The sequence below is a fragment of the Botryllus schlosseri genome, chromosome 3, assembly GCF_051294905.1.
Source record: "Botryllus schlosseri isolate E-star chromosome 3, Bs_hap1, whole genome shotgun sequence".
Taxonomy (NCBI): domain Eukaryota; kingdom Metazoa; phylum Chordata; class Ascidiacea; order Stolidobranchia; family Styelidae; genus Botryllus; species Botryllus schlosseri.
Window position 1 is genome coordinate 15,063,816 of NC_137238.1, and position 24,603 is coordinate 15,088,418.

Sequence of the window (24,603 nt, forward strand, 5' to 3'; positions counted from 1 at the left end):
AATGATTCGATGATTCGATACACTGCATGAACCATCGCATGCGAGCGTGACATGTTTAGCAAATTTGAAACACATAAAAGGTTGAGATCCACTGATCTAATCTAATTTCTTGTATTTCTGAAAATGCAAGGATAATTTCATATATGTTTTTAATTTAACTTGCTACTTCATAAAATTGTTAGTACTCTAGCACTGATTCCAAAAATATGAATAAAAATATGGTTACGCTCCAGTCTTTGACAAAAAATCACCTTCAACATCTGAAATGTGCATTGTTCAGAACAATTGTAAACCGCGACACAATGGCCACATGAATGACCCGTTGCGACTCTCCGATTGTTCGAACAATCCCGATATTTCAGACTTGGAGGGCTGATTTTTGCCGCTGCCATATTCTTCAGAAAGCCGCCGTATTGGATCTCCACCAAAAGATAATACCAACTACCCCTATTACGCGCCAGCTGCATCATGACATTTCTATGGTGTCGCGGCCACGATTTCCTTACTGCTGCACTTGCACGACCCAGTTTCTCCTTGCGACTTACATCTGGTAGTCCCATTTCTTCAGGCAATATGCTACCTGGAAGATATACGATTGGTAAAATTGTAGAATGTTAACATGGAATGGCAACGACCAGTTTTATTGTTGCTTCGACACTGTATTATATTTAGAGCACAGTGCTGCTGATTTGAAAACGCGAGAGATTGTGTACTGCCTTGAAAGAAAGATTTAGGTTTTAGTTTACTAACAGGCATCGTCGTTATATCGTACATTCACGGGAAAAACAGCTCGAGTAGTTTTGAGGAAAGCAAATATCTCAATCTCTTCTCACAACTGATTGAAAGGCCCTCGGTAAAAAGCGAAACAGGGAATATATGTTAAATTCGACACGAAATGCTTCATGTCAATGTTTTTGTAACCACGGTCAACCTGGCCGCGATCTTATAAGTTGATCTGATAACAAATAATAAATTTCGAGCAGCTCGGTGTTAGTCCAAAATCCATATACAACCAGTTCGCCTGTTGTCGAGAGGTCGCGAATAAATGCTGCAAATTTGCTGATTCGTCTCATACATACATTAAGAATATAATACAACAAGGGGTGCTAGAGTTGCTAAATGTAGTCAGCGTGACCAACTTAATTAAAGAAAGAAGTAACGCTCTAATTCTCTGCTCAATTCCCAGTAAGAGCCGCGATTGCCAAGACGCGTACAAACCACCTGAAGTGGTAGTAAAAAACGAAGCTCCAAATGTACTCAAGCAAGTCCGGTAGTTTCAAAAAGTAGGCCTACATTTTGTTGAGAAGTTGCGTCCGTACGTATAAGATGATCAGACTTGATTACTTTTAAATTGCAAGATATATCTACGTGACTAACCCAAAATCAATAATAACTCTTATTTATTACATCGTACGTATAGGCCTTATTGTTATGCTTATTATATTGCAACCTCCGGATTTAGCTCAGTTCATAATTAACCATTGGGTAGAACCATAAATGTTCGCGAGGTGCGATCGCATCGACGATAAGAGGCACACAAAGTTGCAATTCACGATGTAACAACAAGAACTATACCTGAGATCATGTCAAAGACGGGAGAGATTGTGTATAACCTGATAAGAAAGGTCGACTGCATTCGCCGACAGATTTTATCACGAGTTAGGTAAAAATTGCTACCCAAAACACCATTGTTAAATCCTTCGTTTACGATATCAAAACATTCGAGTATTTTTGATCGAAGGAAATATCTTGAAAAATTCTCTGGAAAGCTAGGAGTTGGCGCGGACCACACGTCACGACAGATCGACCGGGCCCTGGCGAAAATCGACACTCCTTAACGCAGTGGAAGCTATGTAATTTGAAGCTAATGTTTCAAGTCAGTATGCTGCTGTAATCACGCTTGATTTGGAAAGCGATCTCACCCGTTGATCCGACAGCAATTTCGTGCTGATAGGTGCGAGTCTTAATACCAGCACAACATGAATGGCGGAGATCTAGAGTTTCGGGAGAAATAATGACAATTAACTTGTGGTTTTGTGTCCTGTACATAAGCGAATATTTACGGCGACCGTAGGCTAATCTGCCAAGAATTCAAATCGCTTAATTGCATAGCAGTATAGCTCGTGCGTCTTGACATATCGCGTTACGTAAGCAACTTGAAGCTACGCAGAGAGTATAATGCTCTATTAAACCTGAACTTGAAGGTAACGTATTTGCCCTACCACAGACAAAATACCATTATAATGGACTGTTGTTGTTGGGTGTTGTTATCAGTTGATTGGAGATGGTTAGTTGAGCAATCGCAAGATCGGGAAATCGGGAAATTTGCCATTGGCTGCAATACTTCACCAACCGTCAGACAATCAATACCGATTTGGACCCAGCTTCGCCAACCGTTGGACAAAATACATAGCAATTTTGAACCGAAACTCTACTTGATATTATTCATCCAAAGGTTTGGTGCTAATATATTTCGATATATGCTAGGCTTACCATACGTCCTCTTTTAAGAGGATTTGTCCTCTTTTTTGACTTTTTTGAAAGTGTCCTCGGAGGACGCCCTTTTGTCCTCTTTTTTGAGATTTTGTCCTCTTTTTTGAAAATTTAGGTCAGATATAGAGGAAATTGCGAGTGATATGCCGCAAATCGGCGCAGAAGTGAAGCTCCGGCGGGTATTTCGTAGGAAAAAGCGGTGATTTCAGCTCTGAGCGAAATGAAGACCTTTTTTTTTTTTTTTTTTTTTTTATAGTCATCCACCTAGCAATGTGGAGTGAAAAACGTGTTTTTGAGCTCTGAGCGGAAGTGATGACCTTTTTTTTTTTTTTTTTTTTAGTCAACCGATCATGAAGCGGGTGAAATTTTACCTGTTTTTGAGAATTCATCTCCAGTTTTGCATGTCTGAAATTTCTGAAAAAGTGTCCTCTTTTTTCATTTCCGAAATATGGTAAGCCTAATATATGCTACTGTAAAATCGCTATTTGTAGCGCTCTTCGCCCTCATAATTGGATTAAGCCAGCGTTGCGTGACGCGAATCGAACTGCGCGAACGCATAAGTATCTCCATTCGCTGACAAGCTAACATGGGAATTTGGGTCAACTCGGAATCATGACGAATAAGAATAGTTTCCCACTGATCAGAAAGTGTAACTCAATATCGATCAACGAGACGGCATCAATTCTGCAAGCCCAGAAGGGTAAACAAATTAGTTTGATTCATACAAATATCAGAGGGTTGCAATCTAATTCCCACCATGATGAGTTAAAAGACCTTATCGTTGACCTGAAGTCACCTACCTTCGTAGCAATTTCAGAAATAAACTTTTCAACCAAACCCACGCAAAACGTTGATATATCGGGCTACAACTTCGAGTATACTCCGGCACCGAAGTCAAAGAAATCTTACGGAGGTGTTGGTCTTTACATTGAAGAAAAAATCCCTTACGAAATTTGCACGGACTACGATCTGAATGTCAAAGATTGCGAAGAGCTATGGCTGGAAGTTGATCACCCAATTGGAATTCACAAATCTTTTCTTGTGGCCGTATTATACCGACATCCCACGAAAAACATGAACCAATTCGTAAAAGCGTTGGAGCGCTCACTGGACAAAGTCAACAGCGACAAAAAGATGTGTTTCATTGCGGGAGATATTAACATAAACCTTCTAAAACACAAAGGCAACGCATACTCCAACGCCGTCAAATCCGCCGGTCTCTACCAAATGATCACCGAGCCTACACGCATAACCGAAAAGTCAAGGACTTTGATCGACCACATATATTCCAACTCGCGCGACATGGAAATCATTCCATTTGTCATTTCGGCAAAAATCAGTGACCACAACCATATTGGTTTTCTATCACAAGAACAACAAAGGACACCCCCCGAAACATATCACCTCTGCAGACGACGAGAGTTAGTGGACGAAGAAGCGCTCGATGATGCCGCATTCAATCAATTTAAAACATCAGCCATCCCCCACATCTCGGTAAACAACTTTGACGAAAAATTTGTTGAGTTTATGTCTACTTACTTACTTTTCGCTATTTCAGTTTGTCAAGTAGAATTAGTATAATCCTCCAACTCGAAGGAGAGACTGAGGAATTTCAGGGCTGTTTTTATGGAGTATCAACATTTTATTTTCATAGAAGTGATACATGAATGTGAATCAAGCTTTCTGCACCTTCCATATAGCCCAACTTGCAGCTTTTGACAGTCCATGCGAACGTATTATGAGCGTTTTTAAAACTACTTTCTTACTTGAGTAGATTTCAAGCAAGGAAAAATCTACTTCTACTTCAAGTACTTTTGGATTGCTTTCAAAAAGTCTAGTTCTACTCGCACTTGAGTATATGTTTGCGTCGCCACTTCTACTTTTATTTGAGTAGCCTTCTTGACTACTTTGACCACTTCTGAATTCCTCATGTTGATGTTTCAAGCAAGGTTGAAAGATCCGGATCTCAATCAGTGGTTACCAACATTTTCGAGTTTCGAGGTAGCATTCCAAATGAGAAGTCAAAAGTAGCGTACTTCTAACGAACGCTTTGGGGCATGTGCAGGCCGTGTTATTTTTGGCATATGCCAAAACTGCCAAAAATAGCTTATTTTTGGCATTTTTCAATTTTTATTTTTGGCAGTTTTGGCATCGACCTCTAAATAGATATTTTCAGACTTTATTTGGGTCAGTTTATCAAAAGAGACCAAAAATGTGCAGCATCCACTTATAATCAGTTCCAACAAACAATAATAAGAAGAAAAACCTAGCGATTACATAGGTTAATAATATCAAACGAAATCACTAAATGTGCAGTATCCATTCGGAACCGGTGCCAATAAGCAAAAAGAATGAGAAGCCTAACCAACACGCTCAACACCTGATTGTTACAGCTTTTGAATAGACTTAAATTGTTTGCACTGTAACAGTGCTTCCAAACTCAGGTCAGCAAAGTTTCTCCTGAATTAATTTTTCGCCCAACGAATCTGGGAAATATCGGCTTCAACAGTAGCCGTTGAGGAAAATAATGTTGCCAGTCCCCCTCAAAAGGTTTTCAGAGCTTCAAAATTTCGGAGGGCAGAATCGGCTTCCAAGCATCATGAAAATTGATCACTGCGCTATAGTGCCATCGATCTCGTCGTGGAAAGAATTTTCTCCCCGATACTTTTCCAGGAGTTCCCTGTGTTGTCTCTCAACACATTCTATTTTTCTGGCCCGACCATCCCATCTCCATCAGTCTACCGATATATTTTAGAAGGACTTTTGTCACGTCAGATGGCTTTAATATTACCAACTCACATGGAAGAGTCCTGGGAAGGTTAGCTTGTTTAAGAACATTAACGCAAAAAGACTGTCTGGCAATCCATTCGAGTGTTGATCGTCGTCGCGAGAGGACGCATTATCGTAGTACCTGTATCGGTAACGTCGATTCAGCCGTATTCGCAAAGACAAGTCAAAGTTTAGGGAAGTGTTTGCAGTTTATCGTCATATCGGTTTCTAGACACTATAGATTCAACAATAACCGCAGCTATACTAGGTAAAGCCGTGAAATGCCAGGAAGTGGCGGAGCGCATAAGCGTTCCGCAAATTCGGAGTTGAAAGGGCCCACGTCGAAGGAAATGGCTTCAGATTCAAATAGAGTTAATGGTGATCTTTCGGTAATCATCAAAGGAGTTAAGAAAACTATGCGGCAATGCAATCCATTAACTATTAATAAGGCTCTGTTCAAAGTGCTTGGTGGCAACTACAGTGATATCAGAATACTGCCTTCGGGGGACATTCTAGTCAAATGCGCGAACAGTGATCAGGTCAAGAAATTACTCGCTTGCGATAATTTAGGTACCACGTCGACACCAATCGAGGTTAAAACCGAACGCCATATAGTCAGACCTTCTGAGGTTAAAGGAGTGATAACGAATGTGCCGCTTGAAATGTCGGACGACGAGATTAGAGAAGCGCTAACAGAACAACACGTCACATTCGTGCGGCGATTCTCTTACAAATCCGATGACGAGGTTAAATATAACAAATCGGTCTTACTGTGTTTCGCGTCTACAATTCTGCCCACTGTAGTGAGGATTGGATACATGCAATTTCGAACACGGGTTTACAATCCGCCACCCGTGAGATGTTTTAATTGTAACAGATTTGGTCACAAGTCGAAGCATTGCCGCAGTGCTCAACGTTGTGCGAAATGTGGGAGTCGACATGACGCTGATAAATGCGAGAATAATCCATGGTGTGTGAATTGTGGAGAGTCTCATTCGGCTCGTTACACGGGCTGCCCGAGATACCGCCAGGAAGCTAGAATCCAAGTAATCATGGCTAAAACGGGGGTCAATTATTGGAGCGCCAGACAGACACAGCAACAGAATACTGAAAGTCTTCAGCCCTTTACGCCTACCGAATTTCCGCCCTTGCCTAAGTCACTCCATGTCAGTAGTGCAGGCAGCGCCGAACAAAGTAATTCCGATAACGCTAGTGCTGGTGTTGCACCTACCAATGAAAATAGTTCGCGCAGTCCTCGTCCAAGTTCCGATGGCAATCTGGTAACCATCCCTCTGGCATCATTATTCAATTTTATAGCGGAAGTCATCAAAAACACAATAGTCAGTTTTGGAGCAGGTCAAGAGGTACGCATAGACGAAATTATTGCAAAATCGGCCGGTGAAAAGCTAGGAATATCGGTGCCAAAAAATTGTTTTGGTGATCAGGCGACTCAAAACTATGAAATGTCGAGGGTATCATCGAACTGTGAAAACCCGATGGATCTATCGGCTGGTAAAGAGAGAACCAACAACCAATCCGCACATGATCATGATCATGGTGACAACATTGTCCTCGAGCATACACCGACATCTTCAATATAGTGCAATGGAACTGTCGAGGCTTGTATCGTAAACTCAACGAATTGAAACATTTTCTCGAAAATTGTATGTTGGAAGCGCCCGAGATCATAGCCTTACAGGAAACACACTTGATTAGCCGATATGTTCCGAAAATTCCTGGGTTTAATTTAATACGCAAAGACCGCAACATCCACGGCGGGGGAGTTTGTTTGTTCGTGAAAGAAAATATACGCCACCACGAAATCGAAGTTCCCAATATTTCCCCGATAGAGGCGCAACTCATAAAGTTGGATGAAATCGCCATCATGAATATCTACATACCACCCAATAAAGCAGTCTCTCTGCAGCTTATGAAAACGTGTTTCTCTTTCTGTGACTCTAAATTCGTTGCGGTGGGCGACTTCAAAGCACACCATTCCTTGTGGGGTGCTAAGGATGGTAATCGGTATGGAAAACATCTGTATGAGGTATTAGACGACAAGGATTTGGTAGTCATAAACACCAATATAGGAACAAGACTAAACATATCGTATGACGCTGGCGCAACATCACTGCTTGATTTAACAATTGCTTCCAAAGACATAGGACACAAGATTGAGACAGTGGTCACGGATCATCTTCTAGGAAGTGACCATTTTTTGATCTTCAATCATATTTCGATCTCAGCAAATGTGACGGCGCAACATCGTGAATCTTGGGCTATACACAAAGCAAAGTGGTCCGAATTTCGATGGTCAGCTAATCGGAATCTCTCTCTGTTGTGCAATAAAGAGCACGTGACAATACAAGACATCACAGAAGCAATAATCGCAGCAGCTCGAATCAGTATTCCAGTCACGAAACCACATAGAAAATGTAGCATTCCCTGGTGGAATGAAGCGTGTGCCCGAGCTATCCGTCTGAAACGGGCTGCTTATTTGAAAATGAAGACCTCGTTTCACATTGACCTTGTTATAGCGTTCAAAAAGCAGAGAGCGGAAACTAGAAGAGTGATACAATCCGCTAAAAAGTCCAGCTGGGAATCATTTTGCTTATCTCTGAACAATACAACAAAGTTATCCAAGGTCTGGAGAGCCGTCCGATCGATGTCCGGATCCAGATCATGGAATACGATTAGTAGTCTTACATCTGGAAATCGCATACTTACAAGCAATAAGGACAAAGCAAATGCATTAGCGTGTAGATTCGCCTCATTCAGTAGCGATGATAACGTCGATTCTGAATCTGTGGCCAGACGGAAAGCATTCGAAAGAGAAACGCTTCAACCGATATTGGTACAAACCGATCAAGCTTCAGACATGAATAATCCCTTCACAATGAGGGAATTGAAGAGAGCGCTGAAAGCGAAAAAAAGTGCATCTCCGGGACCAGACGGCGTATGTTATCAGATGATCAACAATCTGGACGAACTCTGTCTCGACCGTAGGCTATGCTTTCATCGTTCAATGCTACGTGGACTAATGGAAACTGTCCTGCCAGCTGGTGTCACTCAACAGTCATACCGTTACTAAAAGGAAACAAAAAACCTAGTGATCCGGACTCTTATCGCCCAATATCCCTAACAAGTAATATGTGTAAAATAATGGAAAGGATGATATCTAATAGACTACGTTGGTGGTTAGAGAGTACAAAACAGATTTCGCCAGTTCAATGCGGCTATAGGACTAAACGCTCTACCACAGATTGTATTTTAGCCCTGCATGACGATATCTACAAAGGAATTTGGAACAAACGATCTACAGTTGGAGCTTTTCTAGACTTGGAAAAAGCTTACGACACCGTTTGGAGAGAAGGCGTCATCTTCAAGCTCCACAAACTGGGCATCTCTGGTAACATGCTGAGATGGATTTATTCATTCATCTGTAACCGTACTTTCCAAGTTCGGGTAGGTGACAGCTTATCCGATTCGTTTTCCTTAGATAATGGGATTCCACAAGGCAGTGTTCTCAGTCCGATAATTTTTACGGTTATGATGAATGACCTCCCCGATGTAATCGATACTAGTATCAATCTATTTGCGGATGACGCTTGCCTATGGGAAACTGGCTTAGATGTAATGACAATCTCGTCAAAATTGCAGAACTCGTTAATCAACCTTTATCAATGGTGTAAAAAATGTGGTTTGCGGGTCAATGTCAAGAAGTCTGCTGCAATAATATTCACTAAACGTAGAAAACTACCACCTGTTCAATTTTCAATAGGTATGACAGAACTACCAATAAAGAAAAGTTGTAAATACTTGGGAATTATTTTCGATTCTAAACTGACTTATCGGTTGCACAAAGATGCTGTTGTCGAAAAATGCCTAAAAAGAATGAACTTACTACGTATGCTCAGCGGCACAACATGGGGTGCCTCCACGCCTTGCCTGCTAGCGGTCTACAGATCTATGATCCGATCGGTAATCGTGTACGGATTCGAAGCGTATTTGTTTTCACCCTTATATGTTATGAGTTCGATCCAAAAAATTCAGAATACCGCTCTACGGATATGCAACGGGGCAATGAAGAGTACTCCAGCCTTCGCTCTTCAACATTACTGCGCTGAACCACCCATACCAATAAGGCATCTGCAAGCATGCTACAATTATCGAACTGTTATAGCGTCATTGCCGAACCACCCGTGCGCAACAGTAATTGATGATTCTTGGCACGAAATTTTCCCGGACTCGACGCTATTTATGACCTTTAATATGAAAACTAGAAATGCGAATCTCATGCAAATTAATCTACAGAACCAAGTAGTAGTTCCTCTCCCGCCATGGCAGGAAATATGTTGTCGAATAGATTTGCACCTAAAATCAAGAAATGTAAAGTCTGACCTACCCACAAATGCCATGTCAAAGTGTAATCGTTACATCACAGAAATGTACTCGAACCATGTCAAAATATATACCGATGGGTCAAAAATTATTCATCAATGTGGTGCAGCCTTCGTAGTCGAAGAAATTCAGTTTTCTCACAGCGAATCTCTTAGTAAATATTCATCAGTATTCTCATCCGAATTAGTTGCAATTCTGCGTGGCTTAACCTGGGCAAAAGAAAATCTAGGTTCTCGAAAACTCGCCATCCTATCGGACAGTCAAAGTGCCCTTACAGCCATTAACGCCGGCTCTACTAATAACAAACTAATATATGATATTATTCAGTTGTGCGCAGATCTCGACAGAAAAGGAGTGGAGACAAATTTGATATGGATCCCTGGCCACATGGGAGTTGGGCAAAATGAAACGGCTGACGAACTAGCAAGAGCGGCTGCATCCACGGATCACGCAGATGACATTGGAGAATCGGTCGAACTGTCTGTTCCAGATATGAAAACGCTCATAGCATCCATATGCCGCGAGAAATGGATTGAATACTTCAACTCGTCACATGACGGGTCAGCATATTACAGAATACACGCACCCATCACAGAAATTCCTGCGCCGCTGAATTTTTCACGAAGGCACTCCTCGATAATCCTGAGGTTGAAATCGGGTCATTGTCGGCTGAATTCGCATCTTTATCGTATAAAGTGCCACGAAGATGGCCTGTGTCGCACGTGCATGGCCGAAGAGACCGTCGAACACTTTCTGATTGAGTGCCCAGTATATGCTTCTCAGAGACAATATTTGAAGAGTGCGGCAAGACGGAACCATGTCGACATGACAGTACGGGCCCTATTATCCAGTCCATATACAATTCAGACTGTTATTGAATTCGTATTAGCCACCCGATTAATCTAATTTTTGCGGATATAATATTTTCGACGTGGTCTGGTGCACAAGACCTTAGTAGTTATAAGCACCATAAACCCCACATACAACAACAACTCTCTGGCAACGAGACTTCAGCTCAGAAATAGCCGGACTGTTTGTTGTGTCACAATGTTCATCTCGATCACAATGCAAAAATCGTGGTTGAATTTGAGGGTTCCAGATCCATGAGCAGAATACAATTTATATTTTAGTAATCAGTACAGCGGCAGCTTTCCATTGATACCCATTTTATCAAATTTAGCGCTCGGTAAGCTGGTCAAAAATGGCCGTAAAATTGCCTTTGGACAAATGGAAAGTATGACGTAAACCAAATGCAGTCAGCCGTTCAATCTCGATGTGCCCACACCATTTAGGACACCATGCTTTCTCCCCTAATGGGTGGGCTGGACCCATAGAGTAAGAAACCTGCCCTTCACACACGCTCTTCTCGCTTGTAATGCGGTCCTGTTAACACAACACCATGAACGAAATACATTCCGTGTTATTTTTGGCATATGCCAAAAATTAGTTATTTTTGGCATTTTCAAATTTTATTTTTGGCAGTTTTGGCATCTGACTCCTGAAATGCCAAAAATAACACGGCCTGGGCATGTGTCTCAGGAAACGACCGTCCGGCTGATTCAAAAGGATGCACGTAGACTTCTTTGGATTCGGTATGATTTTTACACCGCAAAGAAAAATAAAACAATAACTCAGGAGCATTCACAAATATAGGCCTACTTAGCATTTATAAATTTTGTTTCTACTAGTTGGTATAAATAAATTAAGTTCAGCATAACATATACTATGAAAATTTGTGATGGGGCAATAGATGAGATCATTTCATCAGTCATGAATCTGTCCTCAAATAAAATGAACACTTTGGTCAAATCATTTCCGCCGTTGAGCAACAAGTAAAATATATTCGCACAGGTCTGCTTTCGCCGTCGACGACCACAAAGGACACGGTGCCTCCGGAAACGACAAAGGCCATTATGACGCCAACGACTAGGGATACTGTGACGGAGCCAGATGAACCACGGATTCCTGTAAATGAATTTTGTTTCAGAATTTCTGAGATGTCAGTAAACGCTGATATGTTTCAGGAAACGTATCGGGTTTGGGTTGAATACAATGGATGTCGCTATAAAGCCGGTGAGAGCCAAGGTTTGTACGAGGTCGCAGAAGCCTATTGTCAAGGACTGGGAGTCAACCTCGCTCATAAGAACGTCAGAACCTTGGGCGATCGTATGTGAGTAACGTATTATGCATCACGTTAAATCAAAGGTCTTTGAGGTCTGTTTTAATTCCAGCGTGTTGTTCGGGGACCTTCTATCATTGTCGGACGATGTTTGGCTCCCTCTATTCGACTCAGACGACACCCAGGGCACCAGTATTCACTGGTTTGAGGGGCAAAACGACAACGGCGATCGTAAATCATCACCCTACGTCACAGACATCGATACGCGTGTAGGGGGAACCTTCGATCAATCCATATTTGCCAAAACGTCTTCTTTCGAACGCCCTTTTGACAGCATTGAGCTTTTTACGTCTGAATCTGTAGCATCGCACTACGTGTGTGAATATTGCCCCTCTAAAAAATGCCGCACACCCCCTCCCCCAAGTTTTTGTTCAAAATTACCTCATCTGTCATATGTCTTATGCGAAAAATAATTGTATGCTAATAATAAACAGTCACAAAATAATACTTATTGAAAATAAATCACACGAGATGTATGAAAATTGGGAAGACGTTTATTATTTCGAAGCGAATTTCGCGGCTGTATTTACTTCCTTGAAAACCCCCGTCTTCGATTTGATATGAACGAGTGCCGATCGAAAATCCATTGCAACGAAAATATACTGGTGCAGCATGTAATATTAACGCGTAACGCTTCCGACGACAGCTTTTGGTGTGAGTTTTTAATAAACATATCACGTCCAACCTAGTCATATTCCTCCAGCATCTCATCATGAAGTTATTTAGTTATTTCGACACACGATGTGTCACTTGAGCGATATTGTGAACTATGAGAAGATATTCAACTACTCTCGAAAAACGTATTAATTGTCCTCGAAACTCTCATTCGTTCGCAGTTACCTCCATTAAACCAGACTACATTATGTCTTCGTCATTCACTAAAATCTCTTGTCTTGCTTATGGTCATAAGTTTGCTATTCTGGGATGTTTTCGCATAAAACCTTATCTGTATTCCTTTTTGATGGTTGTTCATTCCGTATCCACTTTTCTTTAGACCAGTGGTTCTCAAACGGTGGGGAATTCAGTGGTTTCCGGTGGGGAATAGACACATTTGTTCAAAATTATATAGAGTAGGCCTACAGTCTAACATATTCTCGGAGACCAGTGACGTGCGGTGAGGTTCATGGCTGGTGATGCACGAACTCCCGTCACACACACACACAAACACGCACGCACGTAAAGTACGGTAGCCTACCTGATAAAGAGATCTTAAATGTGAATAACAGCAGCGGGTATAGATAGCATTTTCTTTGCACACTGATAGCTGAAGCTATTCCACATTATACAATACATGTAGGACTGGTCGCTATTGTGCTAAATGGGCAAGTTTAGAGACGGATAATAATTACTATCTCTTCAAGTACCGGCATAAATTATTCGAAGCATAAAGCAACGACAATGCAGCGTATGCAAGTAGCTATCACATACCACAATTTAACGGAAAATAAATAACACCTACATGAGTAATGCAATGTATTTGCTCCGCATTACGTATTGGGAGTTGCCATACCTACAAGACAATCAATACTGTTGTATTCCGAAATCGAAAGCGCGTTTCACTGTGCTGCGATTGTCGAATTGTTAGCAAATAGTGCACGAGGCACCTTAGTTTGTGCCTCACCTGGCCATTGTTTCTCTGCGATGGCATTGTCTGTAGGCTAATAAAGCCGTATATCACCTTCCTTGGCGATTTTGAGGGGTTCTGCTGGCCTGACATTGGTAATATTTGGATTTTCGGAGTCGGTGTGACGATAGCATTTGATTGCTACCGGTTGTTATGAATTCCGAGCTATTTGTGATGAATTGCTTTGTCGCAGGTGAGGCACGACCCGCCCGTGCCTCACCTGTGCCTCAACTCTCCTTTCGCGCTGCATTTTTGAATAATAATTATGCAAACTGATGATGTTGTGTGAAAAAAGATTCAAATTTAGTTATTTATGAACAATCGATGTAAAATATCAATAGTCATCGACTCATGGAGGGTTTTCACAATTTTCACGTATACTGGCCCTGACGACAGGTGAGGCACTGCCTCACCTGCCTCATTGGACCGCACGTCACTGACGGAGACACATTCGCAATTCCCGCTGCTCTGGAATGTATGTGTCGAAAATTATATTGCGTGTTGTTCAAAAAACCTCATTTTTAACTCTGGATGGCTAATGATGGCGTTACAAGCGCATCCATCACGATTGGTTTGACGAGAAATAACGCATTCGCGAAATTTTGAGCGTTACTGGCATCGGTTCACAATACGTTTTATGTTGCAGTTATAGGCGATTGTCTTGCGTACTGGTGTGGTTGTGTGTCTTGTGTATAGTCAAACCAGCCAATAGCTGCTCTGTGATGACAAAAGCGCTGGGTAGTGGGGAACAGGACCGTAACTGCTGCACCCCGAACCCCCCAATTGGGGGAGGGGGCGAGCCCAGAGAGGCCCAAATTTATTTCGTGAATTAACATAAATTAAAGTATTTTTTTTAATTCATGCCAGTTTTTCAAAAAAATTTCGCGCCGACTGCGCGATTTAATATTGCGAAATATCTAATTATTGGGTAGGCTACACTTCCCCCACGAAAATATGTAGAATTTATAGAAATGGAGACTTCGGCGTCGGCTCTTACTGCGTCACGATGCACCAAGGCATATGAAGTTATAGGCCATGTAACATGCGACTCCGAGAAGTGTGCCAGAACGATCAGCAGCGAGAAGACCTTGGCCGAGAAGGAATGACCTTGTGGTGACACAAAACTTTGATATATATATACATATACAATATACAATACCTATATGTTGAATTGGCTAAATGGCTAGCGCCGAATATTCCTGTCCTGGCGATCTGAGCCCCACAGGACAAATGCCATCCAGCAGGGAAAATTATTCGCCAGTAAAGCACTACCAATTTGAAATCGTGTGAGCGTTTTAGTTTTGGCGATTTCCATATCTTTTGACATAACAGATATAGGAGGTCACGAAGTAGCATAATGTAACGAAGTCAATATACCAACGGGTCCGCCCGAAGATGTTCAATTCTTATTTAGGCGTCGTACCTATTCCAACACACCTCACTCAGTTCTACGGGTAAATCTGATTACGTGAGCAGAGAGGGGATAAGAAAATGATTGCAAAATATATGGAATTCCCGATCATATTGGCCGATTGAAACACGAATTATATAAATTTTTCGCGCCTCGCGCGTTTAGTCGACGCACTAAACAGTTGACTCAAGGTAACTGATAAGTTGCAGGGAAAAAGCATAGAGACTCAGCGGGGCTGAGGGGGGTTCTGGGGGCCCAAGACCAACGTTTTTTGGCGGTTGGGAACCACTGCTTTAGACCAATCATATTTTTAAAATTTATACCGGGTTCAGGTGCTTCGAGCCGCACTCCCCAATTCAACCCGTAGCCTATAATCAGATACCGGAGTGGCTGCTACTCCACTGATAATAACGAGGCATAAACAGCGATTTCATAAGATTTAGATGTCATGGGCTATGCCTGTTCCCGTCCATGATGTACATGCCGATCATATTGGCACCAATAAATCGCAATTATAGTCATGTGTAACAGAGGTGGTCAAAGTAGTCAAGGAAGCTACCAAAGTAGAAGTAGAAGTAGCAACGGAAAAATCTACTCAAGTACAAGTAGAAGTACTTTTTCCATAAGCAACCTGAAACTACTTGAAGTAGAAGTAGAATTGGCCGACTTTAAATCTACTCAAGTAAGTAAGTAGTTTTGAAAACAGTCTTAATTCGTTCGCATGGACTGTCAAAAGCTGGAAATTGAGCTATGCGGAACGTGCAGAGAGCTTGATTCGTATTGATGCATCCCATGAAATATCAATTTTCGACAGAATAAGCATTCTTTCGCATCATGGGATGCAAATTATAGTATTGATATGAAAATGCGAAACTAAGCTTTTGTTTAGTAGAATACTACGTTTTAGACTTTGAGAACATCATGTCATGGCGCCAGACCCCATATGATAAGGCCCCAAGTTTAGCCGAATAGCAATACGGAGAAGTTGTATCGGATACGGTTTCAGCACTTTGCGCGATTGGTATACGTTAATAACAAATATTGTGGATCGTAAAATTTATACTTATTGTAACTTTATTTTCGGAAAATAGAGGCATTGCGACAGTTGCGTTTATGCTTCAATATATGTTCTGCAGACAAAAGAACTGAACGTAATTAGAACTCAAAGTATGATACTCGGAATTGAATGTGAAATACAAATACCACTTCTAAAAAGCGGAAAATATATTTCATGTCTTTTGTCCATGAAGCTTCAAAGGTGATCTGCTAAATCAGGTGTAGCGTTCAAAAATGCCGGATTTTCCAGATTAGCTGGACGCGTCAGGGGTTGCTAGATTAAGATATGATACGTAATTTCTACATTGAAAAACGGTAGTTTCAAACGTTATGGTGGGCCTTATTTACTGTGATGAAATATTTGATATGGGCGACAATGCGGTGTGAACGGAACCAAGCAATCCGGTAACTAAATTATATTCACTGATACTTTCGTGACAACATATTTGTCACTCCATAACTACTGTGCCCGAAGCGCAACAAAATTTCTGGGCTTCACTTGACTTTGATGAATATTAAATGTTGGGACTTCGTGAAAACAGGCCCGAAATTCCTCAGGCTATCTTTCGTATTGGGGGATTAAACTACTTCTACTTGACAAACTGAAAATAGCGAAAAGTAAGTAAGTAGATCACAAAACATTGCGAAGTAGAAGTAGAAGTAGAGAATATCAGATCTACTCGAGTAAGTAGCAGAAGTAGAGGAAAACTACTTGAGTACTTTAAAAAAGTAGAAGTACTTCGTTACTGACCACCTCTGTGTGTAATGCCTTTCATATTGATATGAAAGCAAAAATTACTGTACTGCGCAAAAACGAGGCCCACCTGTCGCCTATATAATGAGGCAATATGCCCTCTATTATGATTAGAGCCCGACCGATATTGGATTTTTGAGCAGATACCGATAAAATCGAAATTCAGCACCTTCACCGATAGCACCGATGTATTCAGCCGATATTCAATAAGGGGGAATCTGCTTCAAAAGGCTTATTTTCAAAACTTTAGAGCAGTGATTCCCAACCGCGGCCCTGAGGGCCGCATGCGGCCCCCAGCCAGCCTTTTTGCGGCCCCCACAAAAATATTGAGAAATCGATTTATGAAAAAAAATATATTTATAAAATACTTTTGCTTGGCTTGCAGTCTGGAGTTTTCCATTAGGATTGCAGGAAAGTTTTGAGTAGACTGCTACGATTACGTCACTGCTGTTTCAATGCAATGTGCCCTAACTTTCCAGTTGAACGGGCAGTACCTATCAGACATGGGGTAATCGCGATTAGTAATCGTAATCGATTACGACGATTACAGCATTTTGAAGTAATCGTAATCGCAATCGATTACATTCGAAAAAAAAATCCGAAGTAATCGTAATCGTAATCGACTACTTCCCATATCTAATCGATTTGTTTGTGAAAGAACGATTACTTTTTGTTTGTACAAGGACTATGACATGAACTGAATATTCGTGAACAAGAATGAGATAATATACCACGTTAGCTATAGCACAAACGTTTGTTTTCAAACGCCACTGACTCATTATTACGTCAGAAGTATTAGCTCCGCTCGTCATTGCGTAACAAAACAAGTATCCACACATAGTAAACAGACATGCGATGGATATTGTAGTGTGATTGTAAGAACACCTCCCGTGGTGTATATCAGGTTATCAATACACTACAGAAGCTGCTATCTCGCGGTAGGATATTGATCACCACTCTGCCTATAGTTTCAAATAGTAACTTATGTATTAATGTTTGGTTGTGCTTAGTTAAACGCAGTTTACCATTGCTGCTTGGCGAGCAGGAGGCCTATGTACGCACGTGCACCTGACGAAGATTCGGAATTTTGTACTCGTCGAATAAGACATTGCAGTTTCCACAACGAAGCATTACAAATATACAGCTGCTGATATATATCATAACTGAGCCGTGCCTAGCCGTTTCTCTTAACAGCAGATCGCTGTATATGTATTAAGTTGAAGGCAGAATTTTTATGTTAACCATGTCTTATTCTCATATAACTACTTAAAACGGGCGTCAATCGTTATTTCACAGTTCGTTACTTAGCATTTGGACCTGCCGCCATTACCATCCGCTTATATAGCCTGGCATGTTAGCGCGGGTTGTAGCTAGAATCAGCAATTCAGCCAAAACAGCAATTCCCCTGTCCAACCGTTGGTCAATTTTCAAAAGTGAATTTCGTCAATAATATTGGTAATTGCATTATATTACTATTCATTTATAACCTCTCTGAGCCCCGAGTGTCAGATTTACCCGTAAAGCTGGGGCACGTAATTCATATTCATAGCATCTGGTATGTTGTTATAATTACTGTATGTTATTAATTCGCGACCTCCAGTCCGTTGTATAATCACAAGATATTGTACTCGCCCAAACGTAGCAGACTAAAAGAATATCTTTTGTGAGACGCACACACAAATTGTCATGGCTTTATTCATTTGTGGATGCACCGGGTGACATTTGCATTGTGGGCCCAGATTGGAAGGGCAGGACTGATTAGTCCCGCCCACTCAGCGCGGCTATTGACAATGGACGAATATCCTAAGTTTCGGCCAAGGTATTTCTTTGGTATCACATCCCGGGGAGTTGCGTGTTGGCCGAAACTGCATATGTGTTTTGGTGTGTTGTGGGATCGTGGCGCGGTAATGACCGGCTACGAAATGCCTTTTCTCATAAAATATAGCCTATGTATGTTTTTTCTTGACGGGAAGAGGTATGCATTTCAAACCCAGCTATCTACTGGAGCAGGGGTCACCAACTGTTTTGAAACAAAAAGCTACTTCTTGTGTAGTGTGTACTGATTATTGCGACGACCGACGGGTTACCACGTACTCCCGTCGTTTATCAATGTTAAGTTGGATTTCTTCACTTAGAGTAAGACATGTTAAGTTGGATTTCTTCACTTAGAGTAAGACAATCAGAGCACTGGGCCGGGTTTCCGCCCCTTACCAAGAAAAAAACGCTCACTCGCAGGGACTCACACCAGCTCCAAGCTGAGTTGCGTTGCTGCAGTGCGCGCAGAAGCGCCGATCTCCGCGTCTAGACTCGGGAATATTAACTATAGATTCCCGTTGAGCCGCCGCGTGGGCGAAGACAAGCAATGCCCCGAGCGACGGCGTTCGTATGTTCCTTGGCGTCGGCCGACCCTACTGCTCATATGAAACGAGCTTCAACTATCAACTATCAAATCTCTCATTTGGATATTTTAGGCTTACCGTATTTTGGAAATGTAAAAAGAGGACACTTTTTCAGAAATTTCAGACATGGAAAACTGGAGAAGAATTCTCAAAAACCGGTAAATTTTTCCCACTACATGATCGGTTGACTAAAAAAAAAAAGGACTTCGCTTTCGCCTCAGAACTCAAAATAACGTTTTCCACTCCACGTCGCCAGATGGATGACTAAAAAAAAAGGGTCTTCTTCTCGCTCAGAGCTAAAATCACCGCTTTTCCCTCCGAAATACGCGCCAGTGCGTCACTTCTCGGCTAATCGCTCGCAATTTCATCTAAATCTGACCTAAATTTTCAAAAAAGAGGACAAAATCTCAAAAAAAAGGAAAAAAGAGCGTCGTCTGAGGACACTTTCAAAAAAGTCAAAAAAGAGGACAAATCCTCTTAAAAGAGGACGTATGATAAGCCTAGGATATTTGGTACACCTCAGTGGTGGCCATACGAACGGGGGGGCTGGGCGAGACTTACCGGGGCACCCAAAAATATCTATCTGTAACTTATGGGGGGCTTCGCCCCCCCCAGACCCCTCTTTCCAATCTGTTATTATTATCTATCTATCAAGGTTTGGCCAGGTGCTGGATTCGGCCACGTCTATTTTTTCATGTGTGTAAAGATAGACGACATTAAAACTAAGTAATTCTACCGCATGCAGAGACGTGATGATTATCGGGATATGGTACTTTTCTAACAAATGCAGAGATTTGATGATGATTGACACATCTGTACGGAATCCTATTCTTGCGTTACACGGATTTCCATGTTTATTCGTTATTATCCTTGAAAAAAGCACATAATCCAAATAGGGGAGCCCTTCGGCCAGCCCCCCTGGCGACCGCCCACCTCGCCCACCCCAAAAGCCACCACTACTACAGCGACCGCGGGCGACTCATTTGGTCCGCGTTGGTGACCCCTGTACTAGAGATATTTGAATCGCAAAGCTCGAAAAACATTTACAAGAATTAATTAAATTCTCGAAAATGCTCTATAATATATGTTGGTTTACGAAATACTTTTGAGTCCCCATCGAGCACGCTCCCCACTCTATTAAGGAATTTCGGGTGCGGCAGGTAAAGACCTGGCAATAATGCAAATCGTGGGGTGCGATAAATCATCCACTATAAAGCTGGACAATTGATATATTATGACGTAATAAGCAAATGCCGCATGATTTATGAAGAAAGTTGATATCTCATTAAGCCTTTTCATCGCAATCCTTGTATTGTCTTCCCATATATCATTTAAGATTATAGTCCTAAGCAAAACAAATGTAATCGTGAGTAATCGTGATTACTTTTTCAATGTAATCGTAATCGTAATCGACTACTTCCTGATTTTGCTGTAATCGTAATCGTAATCGTAATCGCGTGATTCTGAAGTAATCGTAATCGCAATCGATTACATTCATACAGTAATCACCCCATGTCTGGTACCTATAGATATAGGCACAGATATAGGTATTGACAGGACCGTAACTGCCGCACCCCAAGCCCCCCAATTAGGGGGAGCGAACTCGAAGGGGCCCCAAAATTATTTAGTGAATTAGCATAAATTATAGAGTATTTTATGAAATTTTATGCAACTTTTTCAAAGATTTTTCGCTCTGCGCGCGATTTTTCAAGTACCTTAATTATTGGGTACTCTTCGACCAAGATAAAATACGCAAGATTTATAGAAGTGGGGATATCAGCGTTGGCCATTACCGCGCCACGACGCGCGAAGACATATAAAGTTTCAGGCTATGTAGCATGCGTCTGCAAGAAGTGTGCCAGAACGATCGGCAGCGAGAAAACCTTGGCCGAAAAGGACTGCCCTTACGCTGACCGAAAACTTCGTCATGTATATTCAAAATACATATAGATATAATTGACCATAGACGCCTAAATGACTGGCGCCGAATGTCCCTGTCTTGGCAATCTGAACGTCACGAGGCAAATCGGCTACCATCCCGCAGGGAAGAATTATATGCCATTGAAGAACTACCAATTTGAAATCGTGTGCATCTTTTAGTTTAGTATGTTTGGGCGATTCTATATTTCTTGATATAGTAGGGTTACCATATTTTTGTGACACAAATTCCGGACGTTCTTTAGCGCCCACTAGCGGATTTCAAAATGAGGTATGACGTCACACCAGCGAAGCTTTGTCTATAATTCTATATCGACTAGAGGTCACGATCCGGCTCAGGGGCGTGTGGCTGTCTGTTGTAAGTTGTAACCAGGGCCGAAGCCACATTTTTCAGCCCCCTCCCGCCCAAATAAACACTGATCTTGGGCTCACCGTAGGGCAGTGGTACTCAACTTTTTTTTCTTTTCGGACCCCTTTTGGACCGTCACGGACCGCGGACCCCCTCAAGTTCTCGTTCAAAATTCGCTCAATTATCGTGCGATTTCGAAGCGAATTTTACAGCGGTATTTATTGTCTTGGAAATACGCGTCTTCGATTTACTATGAACGAAAACCGAAAATCTATTTCACAAAGATAGTTGGTGCCGAATGTAATATTAACACGAAACGCTTCCTATGGCAGCTTTTGGTGTTATTTTTTTTATTAAACATATATGAAGTCCAGCCTAGTCATTTCTATCTAGCATCTCATCTTGAAGTTCTTTAGTGTTTATATCACAGGAGAAAATGGATCTTGTGGCGAGCTTTCAATTCCTTCATTGGGTCATTGGGTCATTCATTGGGTCATTAGGAAAAAGATCAGAGAGAGAGAGAGAGAGTCTTTATTTTCATCGAACCAAAATACATAACAAACGGCAGTGAATGTGGTACAGAAAATATGCGTGCACAGTATTCGGTATTAGATAGGAATGATCGATAAGACCGTGAAGGTCATCTAGTCTGATCACACCAGCATCAAACAGGTACACTTGACTCAGAACAGTCTGGCTGTAAAAAAATGTTTAGTTAGGAAAGGAAAGTAGAAAAAAATTAAACAATGGTAGCAAATTATCAATGAAGCAATGTCTGGGCGAGGTAGGGCAACAGTGTTAGTGTAACGACAAGAGGTGATCAAGTAGGGCTTTTTTGAATCTATTGTAAGGCAATTCACGGATATGTGATGGTAATGCATTCCAGATGATAGGTCCCGAGTAGTCGATAGATCTCTTAGTTAGGTTGCTATTGGGTTGGGGTAAGTAGACGTTTCCTTTAGACGAAGATCTCGTGTAATGGGAATGGACATGTTTAGCAGGTATGAAAAAGTCATCAAACACAGGAGGGAGACTATTGGAAAAATATTTGTGAACAACTTTTGATACTTCGAAGCGATACAGTTCATCAACTCGCAAAATTCGATGCTTACGGTAGTAAGGCGATAAATTGGTACGTAAAGGTACAGATGAGATCAGCCGTATCGTATCAGGAATTTTTATTTCAAACAATTGTTTACTAATTTGCTGAGGCTGACCACTCCAAATCCAAAATGTTTTGCAAACATTTCAAAGTCACCATGTTTGACCTTGCTCTCTCCAGCACCTTGCTCTCTCCACAAACTCCAACAAAACATCCCTAAGCGGGAATGTGTTTACATTGGCAGGCTATTTGCAATTTGACGATTAAAATGAGTTTGCGCAGTCGTATATCTCATCTCCGACGACCATTTTATTGATGTGAGTCCTAAAGTTTTAGCTATTGTAAAGCGAAACTGTGTCATGCTTTCTCTGTTTAAAAAAAAATACAAATTAGGTTATCAACTATTTTACAACTTCAGAGGTTTCGCGGACCCCCTGTAAATGCTTCGACACTGCCGTAGGGTAATCGATGCCCATGCTCCAACCATGCTCCAAGATGACATGATCAGAGTTATAGCGGTAGAGCTGATGGATGATGATGACTTCGAAAATGCAAGGAGCGTAATTGTTCATGTCACACCGATAAAATTATTTATCCGCCTAATGCCGGTGCGCACCACTGAGCTATAGAAAACGCACATCCGGTGGTTTTCAACCTTCTATGGTGGCGACTCCGACTCCAATTCCAATTTGAAAATGTTCCGTGGTCCAGCTCAAAATTTGATGAGTGAGCTGATTACTAATTAACGGTCGGTACATTTGCCGAGACTTACTCACGGCCTATTTTGTAAGCTGATTACGTTCAATATTTTCACGAACCCCAGAATAAATGCAAACGACCCCCCCCCCCGGGTTTAGAACCACTATCTTTGAATAAAGCATCCAAACGGCCTAAACCGACTCTACGAATTTTACCGTTATCTTGTAATTGCGATTACAATTAGACTTATTTTCGTAAATGCATATTATTTTGTTATTTTTGATCGCAGTTTTTTCGAGGGTGGTATTCCCCATATTCAAACCAATACGCAATACTAAATCGCTCGTAGCACGAATGAAAATTTCATGTAGCTTAAATCCGGCCAAAAACAATATAGTTTATGTTGATTTACGAAAAAATTATAACCTTACTTCAAGCCTCCAAAATTCCGGACATTTAGACATATTTTCGAAATTCCTCCCGGACGCAGTTTTAGCAGTGAAATTCCGGACATGTCCGGGAAATTCCGGACGTATGGCAACCCTATGATATAGCAGACTGGAGGTCACGAAATAACAAATAACATCATGTAACGAAGTCGTACCAACGGGTCCACCCGTCCGAATATGCTTAATTATTATTTACGGGCCCTACAGTTTCCAAGACACTCCACTCAGCACTACCGGTAAATCTGATTACGTGAGCAGAGAGGACAAGAAATTGATAGCAATATATATGCAATTCCCGATCTTATTGGCCTATTTTATTTTAAATTATCGAAAATTTTTGCGCTCCACGCTGGCTCACTAAACGGGGATCCTGATTTCGTGGCAGAAGCGAACAACGGCACTGGGGGTCGGTTTATCACCCTATGGGAGCTCAAGACCTAAGTGTTTTGGGGGGCCTGACGAAGTGCTGTTTCGTTCCTGCCAAACGGTATACGCCCGAAGATGTTTAATTATTATTGAGTGGTCCTACCTTATCAAACACAACGCACTCGGCTCAACCGGGCACTCTGATTACTTGAGCAGAGAGAGGATAAAAATTGATACCAATATATATGCAATTCCCGATTATATTGACCGATTCAATCATGAATTATAGAATTTTTTCGCGCTTCGCGCGATTAGTCGAGAGTAGCTGCCTAAAACGGACACCCAATTTAGATGGTAAATAGCGGTAAACAGCCATCTGGCCTGAGGGGGTCTGGGGGCTTCGAAGTTCTGTTTATCACCCTATGGGGGGCCAAGTAAAACGTTTTTTTTTGGGGGGGGGGGCTGACGAAGTGCTGTTAAGGCCCTGGGTATTGATAACTAATTTACGGATAGATGTGCAACAAGTGACTCACGATTGAATACGCCGAGATGCGTACTGCTTAGCCGGCAAAAAGCAGCAAAATTGGTAGTCCTATAGCTCGCGACCCAAGCGT

General features: G+C 41.7%; 2 protein-coding genes and 1 long non-coding RNA gene across 14 annotated transcripts in view; 2 read left to right on the plus strand and 1 right to left on the minus strand.

The window, feature by feature from the left end:
- Positions 1–8,312: 8,312 nt before the first annotated feature.
- Positions 8,313–10,655, plus strand: LOC145435855 (uncharacterized). Its single transcript, XM_080313122.1, has 2 exons — positions 8,313–8,727; positions 9,991–10,655. The coding sequence occupies exons 1-2, from the start codon at positions 8,413–8,415 to the stop codon at positions 10,567–10,569; spliced, it is 894 nt and encodes a 297-aa protein (XP_080169248.1). The 5' UTR covers positions 8,313–8,412; the 3' UTR covers positions 10,570–10,655.
- A 671-nt stretch (positions 10,656–11,326) lies between these two features.
- Positions 11,327–12,255, plus strand: LOC145436502 (uncharacterized). Its single transcript, XM_080313864.1, has 3 exons — positions 11,327–11,630; positions 11,688–11,833; positions 11,895–12,255. The coding sequence occupies exons 1-3, from the start codon at positions 11,577–11,579 to the stop codon at positions 12,253–12,255; spliced, it is 561 nt and encodes a 186-aa protein (XP_080169990.1). The 5' UTR covers positions 11,327–11,576.
- Positions 12,256–15,471: 3,216 nt separating this feature from the next.
- LOC145435869 (uncharacterized) overlaps positions 15,472–24,603 on the minus strand; it is a 284,669-nt gene continuing 275,537 nt past the window's right edge. For 4 of the 12 annotated variants that reach the window (XR_013914083.1, XR_013914082.1, XR_013914081.1 and 1 more), the window contains exon 4: positions 15,473–16,492. This is a non-coding gene — a long non-coding RNA (uncharacterized LOC145435869). Of the gene's footprint in view, positions 16,493–24,603 lie in introns of all 12 variants that reach the window. The other 8 variants (XR_013914084.1, XR_013914079.1, XR_013914080.1 and 5 more) reach the window with 3 other exon arrangements.